This window comes from Arachis hypogaea, chromosome 20, assembly GCF_003086295.3.
Source record: "Arachis hypogaea cultivar Tifrunner chromosome 20, arahy.Tifrunner.gnm2.J5K5, whole genome shotgun sequence".
Taxonomy (NCBI): Eukaryota; Viridiplantae; Streptophyta; class Magnoliopsida; order Fabales; family Fabaceae; genus Arachis; species Arachis hypogaea.
The window spans coordinates 119,061,469-119,074,480 of NC_092055.1; the positions used below are offsets into that span (position 1 = coordinate 119,061,469).

General features: G+C 29.8%; 1 protein-coding gene across 1 annotated transcript; it reads left to right on the forward strand.

The window, feature by feature from the left end:
• Positions 1-11,092: 11,092 nt before the first annotated feature.
• On the forward strand, positions 11,093-11,989 carry LOC112783661 (ethylene-responsive transcription factor ERF017). The gene has a single exon (XM_025826695.3). It carries the CDS (start codon positions 11,184-11,186, stop codon positions 11,919-11,921), a length of 738 nt encoding a protein of 245 aa, XP_025682480.1. The 5' UTR covers positions 11,093-11,183; the 3' UTR covers positions 11,922-11,989.
• Positions 11,990-13,012: the final 1,023 nt, after the last annotated feature.

Genomic DNA, 13,012 nt, shown 5'->3' on the forward strand with positions numbered 1-13,012 from the left:
ACTTAATTCAATCCTAAAAATTAATTCACAAAACGAAAAATTTTTCATATTTATTATAAATTATTTAAAAATTTTATTATAGATGTGAGACTTATAATATAATCAACATTAAAATTGTCAAAATAGTATTTTTTTTTATCTAGATATACTTATACAAATATAATCATCATCAAATCAAAATATATTTACCACATGTATCAATATCACATCAAAATATATTTGATCCTAGCTATATTAGATCCTATCTACTGAAGCCCCAGAAAAATGATGGTGATGAATTTACAAATTCAAAGTACAATCAGTTAACGCAAATCAACACTCATGTGTCGCCGCTAATACATTGAGATGGTGATTATATATATATAGAGAGAAAATGGATATTCAAGAAAGGTACAATTTGTGATATATGCTAAGGGAACCGAAGTGACAGCTTCTAAAAAAAATCCTTAGCTTCTCAATCACAATCAGTTCCAGTGGGAGTGGTCCACCCACAACGAAAAGACACAATCCTTTAATTTACAAAAACTAAAAACCCATTCATCAAAGACAAAGAGAACCATGTTAATTTGTTGTCAACCTCATTCGCACAGTTCCTCCACGTGCCTATATATATAACTTTAAAAAATGTTAAAAAATTATTAAAATTTATTATTTTTAATTATTAATTAACTATTAATATTTAAAAATATTAGTTAAAATATATTGTTGGATTATTAAACTAAAAAAATTAGATTAATAACTAAAAATAATGGTAAAAAATAATAAATTTTGATAATTTTCTAATATTTTTTTTACTTTAATTTTAACAAAAATATATAAAATCGATTAGATAATTACTAACTTTAAAAATATTTACACTAATTAAACTTTGAATTTGCAAAATACTTAATTAATTACCTAATTAAGTAGTTTAATTAATAAAAGAAAACAACGAACGTATATTATCATCACATGATGAGAATATTATTCATTTTTTTTATTTCTCTTACCAACAATAAAAGACATCAACTTCAATTTAAAATTAACTAGTATATGTACAAAAATATATAAAATATTATTTTTGAAGATTTTTTAGATAAAAATACAGTAATTATTGTTATAGAACAAATTTTAAGAAGTTAATTAAATTTAAAATTTAATTATGAAATATTAAAATCACAGCTTCCTTGCATGAGAATTTAAGTTATAATCTTAAATAAATATTATTTGGTATGAATATAAATTAATTTATTTTAAAATTATTGAAAAAATATATTTTTGATATGTAAATAATAATATTTTGATGTGTAATTTATTAAGAGTTGATTTATTATCTAATTTTTTTCATAAAATTAGTATAAAAAAATAGTGATTTTATTTTTTATTAGTTAAAATTACCTATTTTTTATTATATAATTAACTTAGTTAATAACTTTTATTCTTGTTTTCTTATAAATAAAATATCAACTTATATTATTTATATAATTTTTTAATATTAATAAGTAAAAAAGTATTGGTACTATTTATTATCTTAAATAATAACTTAAGTTGCTTATTTCATATGCAAAATAATATAAATAACATCTTATTTCTTAAATTTCTTAACGTACCCATACGAGAAGGAAAAAAATATGTAATAGATCATATGTTATAAAAATTAGATAATCTACACAGAAATTAACTATATGATCATTATAAAAATATCAAAAAAATTATTTATCATACATAATAGTTCTAAATATATGTAATGATCATGTATGTATTAATATGATCTATTTTAATTATGTGATCGTGAGTGATTATTGTTATTTTTATTTTTTTTATTATTAATAATAAATAATATTTAAAACTTAAAAAAATAAAAAGATAATTAAAAGTTTTTTAATTTGAATTAATGTTTTTTATAAGTATATCTAATTTTTATATATACTAAATGCTTATAATGTTTAATAGTAATGTATTTGTTATATCAATGACTTAAAACATTAATCTAAAATATATTTGAGTATAATAAGACCCTAAGAAAATATAATTAACCTAGGCTAAATATTAGTGTAAGACCCGGTTAATTAACGGCTAATTAACCCATAAATGAGAATTTATTCTAGAAAGCTAAAAATGTTATTTTTATGGCTAAATGTGATAGAGGAGTTTGAGACGAGAATTTCGGTACCAATTTTATAGAAAACGGACCAAGATTGGGTCGAACGGACCAAACCGGGCCAACCGGACCCAAAGTGGGCCTTTGGCCCAACTAAACTAAACTAAAACCCTAGTTTTCAGCACTCTCTCTCCTCACACAACACTCATACACGCTGAAAATTGAAGAGAGGGGAGGAAGAACACTCTCTCAAGTTCTTTCTCTCACTTGATCTTCAAACCACCATAACTTTTGATCTAGAGCTCCGATTGCCGCTCCGTTTGCGGCCACGCGTTCACCGCGGAGAGCTCTACAAAACCCATACAATCAATCTTGAGGTAAGCCACGTTTTACTGTTCGAAATTTCAGCCCTTGATTTCGAGTTCCATGAGCAAAAATGTTGAGATTTTGGGTTCTTTGATGTTATAGGACCCAACTCTCTTGAAGGAGAAGGTTAATCTTGTCTCCTTAGACCTTGGGTATGGTAAGATTCTCAACTCTAGTGTAATTTGTTGTTCTATGAGGTTTGGGCATTGAGATGTTGTGTATGGGTATGATGATTGTGGCTTAGGTTGTGTGTATGTGAATATTGGAGCTTGATTGGTGATTTTGGAAAGCTTGGAAGAGGGTTTTTTGTGACAAAATCTGTTCTTGGAGGTGTTGAGACCTTGAGAGCTTGAGGAAAAGTGGTTTGGAAGTGCTCCGGTTGAGCTTGGGAAATCGGCTAAGGTATGGTTTCGGTTTCCCGTATCTAATATGTAATGTGGTAGGAAATACTTAGGCTAGAGGCCCTAAGATAGGCATTGAATTGTTGGTGTTGTTGAATGGTTGAGATATATGATGTGTTCATATATGTGATTATGAATATTGATGCCTTGATTGTGTGATATATAAGAAATGCATGTTGTGATATATGCTTGATGGATGATTAAGGTTGAATTGGTGGGTGGTACCACGTTGATGGTGAGTATGATGTTGATTATGTATAGTGATTGTTGATTGGAAATGGCATTGTTGGAAAATTGGGATGAGGAAGGATGTATGACGTGATATTGTGTTTGTCCTTTAGCCATTTGATAGAGAAGTGTTAAAATGGTTGGATGTGGTTTTGGGAATTTTGGTAAAATGTCAATGTGTGAGTTGAGGATGGCTTGTTGTTGATTTTGGTACATTTTGAATGATTTCAAAGAGAAGGGTTGAAATTGGCATGTTTTGATTGATTTTGAAAAGAGTTGAAAGTGGCTTGTTTTGAAAATGGCACTTTGTGGTTTTGAATGAAAACATGGTTTTTGGGCATACTTTGACGGGAAATAACTTGGACTACGGATCTCTGATTTGTGCCAAATCTGTTTAGAAATGAAATTGGATCCGGGATGTCCATGCCGTTCGAAGAACGGGTGAAAAATGATTTAAAATGAGAGAGTTATGACCGTCGGGAGATTGGGGGTTGAATCTGTGAATTCTGCAGTTTTTAACTTAGAAAATTTTTAGCAGAATGACCCCCGCGCGTAGGCGCACTTGGCGCGTACGCGCCGTTCTTCCAGGAAGCGCCATCCACGCATGCGCGTGATGTGCGCGGGCGCGCCGAATGTGCTGCACCCAATGCCCAGCCATTTTCCCGAGAGTTGTGCCAAAGTTGTGCCAGTTTTGTGCTTGGGGCGCAAGAGTACCCACGCGTACGCGTGGCTGACGCGTGCGCGCCGTTTGGCTAATTTTCAACCCACGCGTTCGCGCGTATGACGCTTGCGCGTCGATGAGTTTTAAGGCCATCCACGCGTGCGCGTGGAGTACGCGTACGCGTGGCCCTGTTTTCATCCCAAAGTTGATTTTTGAGTTTTAAAAGCCAAATTTCATACTTCTAAGCCTCCGATCTCACCACTTATGTCTTAAATCATTATGATATGCCTAGCATGAGAAAAAGGGCTAGTGAATGTGGTAACTTGCGAGTGAAGCAAGGGAAAAATGAATGATCATTGAGGATCAAAGATGATTATGTGAGATGCGGAGAATGGCGGTGGAAGTGCTTGTTATGCCATGGGCCGAAAGGCCGTAATTGTTAATGAATTGGCTGGTTATGGATTTAACCGTGAGCCGGATGACTGGATTATTGCCGTGTTACGGCGGAGCCATGTTTATGGCCAAGTATAAATGCATATATGCTGTTGATTGAATTGTGAATGTTTGCACTTCCACCATTGGAGATGAGGGTTTCCCTGGGTAGTAGCAATGGCTAGCCACCATGTGCTCCAGGTTGAGACTCGAAGCTCTGTTAACCCAATGTCGTAAGTGTGGCCGGGCACTGTGAAAGGCCCGGATGAGCTCGCCCCCGTAAATATTCACCAATGATGGTGATGGATAAATATTCACCAGTGAGGGTGATGGATATGGATCATGATTATGATCAAGTTTATGATGAGTATAACTCGAGTTGGGGATGCACGACAGAGGGACAGTCCAATGGTTAGCTACCAGGACTTGTCGGGTTGGCTCTATAACCGACAGATGATATCATCAGCCACTAGGGACAGGCATGCATCATAAGCATACTACATGAATTGTTTGAGATTGCCTATTTGACTGCATATTACTTGCTAATTGCCTAAATGCCTTATCTGTTCCTATTTGTAAATCTCTTGTCTGATATAACTGTGTTTGCTATATTATACTCCTGCTGGTGGTTGGGAGGTCTGAAGGAATTGGAGAGGGAAGTATTAGTTAGACTGAAGAATCTTTAGTCAGTTGCCACTTACGGTTTAGCTTGTTTATAAGCTTTGATATTATCTGGAGGAAGTTCTAGGATTGCCTTCGGCTTTCCTCTATTATTATGTATTATATATGTGGAAGCTGTTACCGTGCTGGGGACCTCTGGTTCTCACCCATGCGGATTTTGTGGTTTTTAGATGCAGGACGTGAGGTTTCTCGCTGAAGCATGCTGAAGACTTCTGGATTAGCGAAGATCCTTTGTTCTCGGGACTCTGTTTTGGTTTATATATCTTGTTTAGATACTTTTATCTCCATTAAATAATACAAACTGTGATGACTCCTTCTAGAGGGGATTTTTGGAGAATAGATTTTCTGTATTTGTGTCCCTTTGGGTTTCCTTTGGGGTTTCCTTATTTTATCATATGTATATACTGCTATGCTCGGACCGGTTATCTTCGCAACCGGGTTTTGAGTCTTGATATTCCCGTTTTTGACACTCTTTATATATATGATCTTGCGCTAGCTTATCCTTTTCTCGTTACGTTATCATTCGGAGTGTTGCGTTTTCGAATTACGGTTTTTGTTTACCCCTTTTTCTTCAAAGGCTCCTAGTTATAATCAATCATTCATAATACTATACGTACTAAATTTTTGTTTTAGAGGTCGTAATACCTTGCCATCTCTGAATTATGACTTAAGCATAAGACTCTGTATGGTAGGGTGTTACAATTAGGATCTCAAATTTAACGACCTAAGTTCATTACCTTAAAGTCTAATTCAAACGAAGTCTACACATTTCTCAAATCGGTTCGAGTTGAATCTTCATTGCCAATTGGACAAAATAATGGATATTTATGGGGCGTGATGATGGACACCCCTTTTCTATTTCTCATTCTCGTTTAAAAAATACCACATTTATTTTTTCTGCATCTTCTTCGTGAGTTTTTATTTAATTATCTGCATATATCTATGAATATTCTTTAAATTTCTTTTAAACAAAAACCTAACAAAAAATATGATATAATTATCCTAAAATAATAAATTCAACATACTAAAACACAATTCAAAATATATTTATTATGAAAAAATATTTAAAATAAAATAATATAAAAACATCTTTTAACATAATAATATACATAATTTTTTGGAGGGAGATTGAATGATGTAATGATGGACTTGAGACGCAAAGAGAGAAAAAGAGAGAGATAAATCGAGACTAAATATAAGTGAAAGTCTGAAAAAAAAAAAGAGAAATTTAAATTAGAGGCATTGGCATAATATAGGTTACTAAATTCAACAAATAGATTTATGTACATATAAATTAGGGTAAATTGGTAATTTTATATACGAGAGGATTTAACAGATTCTATAGGATGGTATCTATGTCTCCATCCCAAGGAGATTTCACTGTTCCTATTTAGCCCCAAATCACAAGCAATTTTACGAAGATCCGTTTCGGCTAATATTTTACTATCGCTATTACTCATATTTGTTAGTTTTGTGATGTTGAGTTAGTCCAACCACTCATAAAATTTAAAAATAACCATAGTTCATGTTATATCATTCTCATAAAGTGACATGTATGTATTCTTATTATAGCAATATTAATTGAAAATAGATGGTTATACACTAAATTAATGAAATTCATATTTTTTATATATTGAACAATAAATAATATTACATATTTTATAATATATGATGAATTTATAATATTTTGAGAATATGTATAAACAACTTAAATATTGATAAATCTGGATAACTTTAGAAACAAATAAAAAATATTAAAAAAATATGATTATATGCATGTTGATTCATAATATTTTTTTTTTAGAAATTTGTCCGTAGTTTATGTTAACAACTTTGGAATTACAAATATAGATTATTATCTTACATTTGTTATACTTTATTTTATAGATACTTAAAACTTTTTTCGTATTGACATTGTTAATGGTTATAAAGAGACTTTATCATTAAATAAAACTATAAAGAAACTAAAAATAAAATTGGTTGATAAATTTTCGATGATTCATTCAATGTAAATTCAAATTAAATTATATATTTAATTTATATTTATTTATTCTTAAATATTATATATAATAGATAATATATTTAAGAATGTTCAAAAAATAATTATTTAATTTTATACAATTAAAAGATAATCATGAGATTGAGATTAAGATAAAATAAAATATAATAAACATATGAGTAGTAAAAACAAAATAAACAAATTAAAATAAAGTGAAAGAACAATCAAAAGAAGTAAAAGGTTAAAAAGACAATGCATCCAATCGATAAAAAATGCATTGTAAAAAAAGTTTAATATAATCAATGAATATAAAAAGTAAAAGAGAAAAATAAAGATATATTTTTATTAAAAAATTTCAAAAAAAAATTACAAAAAGGATCTATTAATTAACTTTTACAAAAATATTATAAAAATTTTGAAATGTTAGTAAGTAAAATAATAACATCTTTAAAACTTCTTAATCAAAATACATAAAATAAAAATTAATATAAATAAAATTATGAAATTTTTTTGGCAAAATAAAAATTAATAAAAACAAAAAATAAAGATTTTATAATCATATTTACTTTAAGATTATACCTCAAAAATTTCAAAGTACTAATATCTTGTATTTTTATTTTTTTGATTTTAGACAATCACAAACATTAATTGCTTTCGATAACAATCTATTAAAAATAATAAACATATAAATATAATTAGGCGATCCTAAAAATATGTAATAATTTTTATAGTATGTATTTTAAGCTTCTTCTTCTTCTCTTTCTTCTTTTTTTTTTCTTTCTCCTTTTTCTCTTTTTTTTTTCTATTAATATCTTAGTTGCTTTTTTTCCTCTTTTTTTTTTTTAATTATCGTCATCGCCACTACCATCACTATTTTTTCTTCTTCCTCTTCCCTTTTTTCATTTGATTTCTTCTTTTCATTTGTTTTTCTCCTCCTCCATCTCCATCATCATCATCATCGTTATCATTATATCGTCATCATCATTGTAATCATTATATCGTCGTTATCATCATCGTTATCGTCATCTTCTTTATCGTTATCGTCGTTATTATTTTCATTATCGTTAAATTTTTGTCATATTAATGATGTTGCCTAATCCAAAATTAATTTGAATGTATTTTTATTCATGATTCAGTCTTGTTTGTGTGTTTGTTTTCAAACTGAGTTTAATTTGCTGCAATCATTAAGTAATTTTAGTACAAAAACTAAAAAATTTATGTGTATTTGTTAAGAAATTTTGGAGTATTTTTATTCTGATAAATTCTGCATAATTCAAAACTCAGCACAACGATGAGTTGTCCAACCCTTCCTTTTTCAAGGTGAGGGAGAATATTATCTACAACTCAACCAAAAAGCAAGCACATAATTTATCCGATTATTCCTGCACATTAATTTACTAATGAGAAGTCACAGTACTAAAGTGTTAATCATTTCATAACTACTGCGTTAGGCCATGATGAATTACTCTAGGTCTTGCAACTGTTTTTTCTTCTTTTTTATCATCATCTTCTTTTTTTTCTTATTTATCTTTTTTCTTGTTTTACCTTCTCAAGTCTCTTTTTATTTAACACTCTTAACAAGAATAAAAATCATGAACCTACATTCATTCAATTAAAAGAAAAAAAGAAATAAAAAAAAGGAAAAAACAAAATGCAGCATTAAAGAAGACATTTTTGTACTTTTGTAGCAAAGTTTCAGTGTAAAAATTAATAAATTTCTATGCATTTGCAAAGAAATTTCGGTGTATTTTTATTTTGATAAGTTTTGCATAATTCAAAACTCTTCTTCTTCTTTTCATCATCATCTTTTTTTTCTTATTCATCTTTTCTTTCTTATTTTACCTTCTCAAATTTTCTCTTGTTTTACTCTCTTGACAAAAAAAAAAAAAAAAAAACAAAAAAAATCAAACAAAGTCTTCTTGAGAAGAAACACATAATGCTACAAAATTACTAGGAAGAAGATAAACTTACATTCATTCAACTAAAAGAAAGAAAAAAATTAAGAAAAAAAAAGGAGAAGAAAAAAATAGCATTAAAGAAGACATTATTTTACTTTTATAGCAAAGTTTCGGTATAAAAACTAAGAAATTTGTGTGTATTGGTTAATAAATTTCGTTGTATTTTTATTGTGATATGTTCTGCATAATTCCAAATTCTTTATCTTTCTCGTCCTCATCTTCTATGCTGCTGCTTCTTCTTTTTCGTCATCATCTTCTTTTTTTCTTATTCATGTTTTCGTTCTTCTTTTACCTTCTCAAGTTTCTTCTTGTTTTACTCTATTAACCAGAATAAAAAAAAATCAAATAAAGAAAAAGAAAAAACACATAATGCTGCAAAATTAATAGGAAGAGGATGAACCTACATTCATACAACTAAAAAAAAAGAAGAAATAAGGAAAAAAGAAGAAGAAAAATGTAGCATTAAAGAAAATATTTTTATAGCAAAATTTCGGTATAAAAACTAAGAAATTTATATGTATTTGTTAAGAAATTTCGGTATATTTTTATTATGATAAATTTTGTATAATTTAAAACTTTTCCTCTTCCTCCTCCTCATATTCTACTTCTTTTTCTTCTTATTTCATTTTCGCATAATTCTTCTTAACTTGTTTCACTCTCTTAAGAGAAATAAAAAAAATCAATGCTGCAAAATTACTAGAAAGAAAATGAGAAAAAGAAAAACCGCAGCAACAACAACAGCAATAAAAGAACGAAAATGGAGAGAAAATACCCGAAAAAAAAGAAGAAACGCGGCGAAGAAAGATGAGGAATGCATAGAAGAAGAAGGAAGAATGCAAAGAAGAAGAAAAAGGAGCGCAAAAACGAAGAAGGATATGTTTGGGTTAGTGAAGTACGCATGTGTACATGCTGCATGTAATGAAAGTAGTTTTTATTGGGTTTTGACTAATTTGATCGGACTTGTTAAAAAGACTTGAATGTGTAGCAGAACTGTTTTTGTATAATAGAATAGATAGATAATAGATATAATAGATGAGAAATACCAGGATCATCAAACTTTATTATTTTTAGCGTTCGCTATTATTTAGTTATTAATTCAATTTTTTAATTTCTTTAATTTAATAATTTAACAACATTCTTTATTTAATATCTTTAAATATTGATGGCTCACTAATAGTTAAAAATAATAAATTTTGATAATTGTTTAATATTTTTTATAATAGATAGATAATAGATAATAGATAGATAGATTAGCTAACTTTTTTTAATATTTAACAATAAATAGTTAAAAAAAATTAATGTCTACACTATTGGTAAATTCAAAATAGTAGTTATGATTACTTTTTTTTACCAAAACCACAAATATTCTTTAATTGAACGCAATTCGTATTTGTTAAGTATTTAGAACTTCTTGAGCGACAAAACTCTTTTTCTGCTATATATATACTATTGTATGTAGTTATTGTGTATAATGTTTATGTTTGCGGTGATTATATAAATATGGTTAAAATTAAAATATTTTTTTATATTTTGATAATTTTTTTTTAATTAAAAAATTGTTAAATTATAAAAAATATTATTTTAATTTTAACAAACATTTTTAGTTATTGTAACCATTATAACTATCATAACAGATATCATAGATGTCAATATACCATCTTGTATGTATAATTGGAATTTGTATTTTTTTAAAAAATAAGTTTAAAAATAAAAAAAATAATAAAAATATTAGAAAACAAGCAAAATTTATTAGGTTTGCTTAATAATTAATTATTAATATTTAAAAATATAGACTAAAAATAATTTTTAAATTGTTACACTAAAAAAATAGATTAATAACTAAAAGATGAGTTTTATAGTGTCTTTGTTATAGTGCTTAAATTGTCTAACTTCTTTTTTAAAGTAAAAAATAAAATATTTAAAATAAAAAATAAATTATATAAAATTTATTAAATATTATTTATTTATCTTTTTAATAACTTAGGTACAAAGTGATAGGCACCATAATATTCACCTAACTAAAAATAGTAAAATACTGAAAAAAAAAATGATGCTGACGCAAAATTTAATTTTTCAGAGAAATAGGTCTAGCGTAGCGCGTGGCATGGTACATGAGGACAATAGAGGGCACATGCTCATGGAATATTGATATGGAATTGGAATGGATCTCACGCTCCTTTTACTCTCTTTATTCCGATCAACACGTTAATCCCCTTAGACCTTCAAAACCCTTCACCTCACACCCACCCCACTAACCATCTATATATATATATCAATCACAAAGGTTTTCTCGTCAACTACTATGTTGAAACCCACCGCGTTTAATTACTTTATACACAAATTAAACTAAACACACACACACTGCTACTACTATCCTATGAAGAATTCGAAGCAGCTTGCTAACATGTCTGGGGATGAAGGTGGTGATGCTGCTGATGCACCTAATAATAATAATAATCATAATCACACTTCATCTAATAATTGTGATGATGATAGCAACAATAACAAGAAGGTGTACAAAGGGGTGAGGAAGAGAAAGTGGGGGAAATGGGTATCTGAAATTAGGCTTCCAAATAGCCGCGAACGCATTTGGCTTGGCTCTTATGATTCTCCTGAAAAAGCTGCGCGTGCATTCGATGCTGCTCTTTATTGTCTCCGAGGTTGTCGAGCCAATTTCAATTTCCCCGACACTCCTTTCAACTTGAGCACCAGCGCCGCCGTTCATCATCATTCGCTTACTCATCAAGAAATTCAAGAGATTGCTGCTAGCTTTGCCCATTCTCAGGACCCACATCATGATCACCAACAAGAACAACCAAATAGCAATAACAATGATTCTTCATCAGTTGGATTGTTAGAATCCAAAGCTGATGCTGCTGTTGTATCTCAAGAGGAAGTGGACAACAACATGATGATGGATTGGACATTTTTGAAGGATTTGGGTGGTTCTTGTTCTGCTGATTGTGGGGGTGCTCTCTATTCTGATGAGTTGGACAGAATTGATCATCACTACTCGGGTGATGAATTGTTGTTCTCGGTACCAACTTTTCAGGATAATGTGGCTGATGATGACCCTTTTTTTAACCAATCATTCCTTTGGAATTGGAGCTTTTAATTCCTTTATTGTTCCAGTAAAAAATATTAGACAATATTATAATTTATTATTTTTAGTTATTAACTAAATCTTTTTAGTTTAATAATATAATAACATATTTTAATTATTTTACACTTTTAAATATTAATAGCTAATGAATAATCAAAAATAATAAATTCTGATAATCTTTTAGTATTTTTTTTTAAAAAAGTATGGAAAGCCAATAAATTTAGTGTACAATATGTATAATAGCGATAAAATTGAAATTAACATCAAATGATAAATAAATAATTAATTTTTAATAATTACCAATTTAAATTTCAAAATAAATAAGAATTTGCAAGAGTTATGTAAACCCTAAAAACAACCTTCTTCTCTCTTATCTGATGTGACTGTCTTCTCGCTCAGTCTCTTCCTCTCTCACCGGTGTCGCGCCGCCACAGATACCAGCCGCCATCGTCCATAGCTCTAGCTGATGCTGACGTGCGCACCACAAACGCCTAGCAACACCGTCGCGTCGGTAGTTTTCCCTCTCAACGTCGTCATTCCCGATGTATAGGGGACACACAAGTGTGTTGTTTTCATACGTCCATCACACCTCGCAATATCGTAAATGGAGACGCTCCCTTCACACACATTGCGTCCGTCGCACAGTCCAAGACCGCCATGGCCGCTGCCACCTTCAACGACGTTGCCTCCCCCTACAGTATAGGACCAAGATCAATGTAGGATAGCACAACAATAATTGTGCAAGTAATTAGTTTAGTCCATGATGCTCCATTTTTTGTACATGCAAATATAGCCCACTTTAAAAATGTCTTGTCTTGCGCGGTCAACTTGACTTTCTTGGATTTCACTTCCCTTACGTCTTCAAGGTATCTAATAAATACGTGGATGATTGTTTGATGGCCAGTAGAAGAGTTTCTAACGCTGGAGAGATGGGATGACTGATGAGGATGGGGTAGCAGACGGGTTGGGAGAGAGGATATTTGAGTAAATTCTATTAGTAAATTAGGGTTGGGATGGTTAATTTTTTAAAATAACTGATTGGGTTTCTTTTTTTTTATTATTGGACCAAATTTAAAATCCATTATACATATTGTCAAGATTTT

Bases quoted from the DNA above. Each gene is read 5' to 3' on its own strand.
- LOC112783661 (XM_025826695.3), top strand. From the start codon at position 11,184: ATGAAGAATTCGAAGCAGCTTGCTAACATGTCTGGGGATGAAGGTGGT.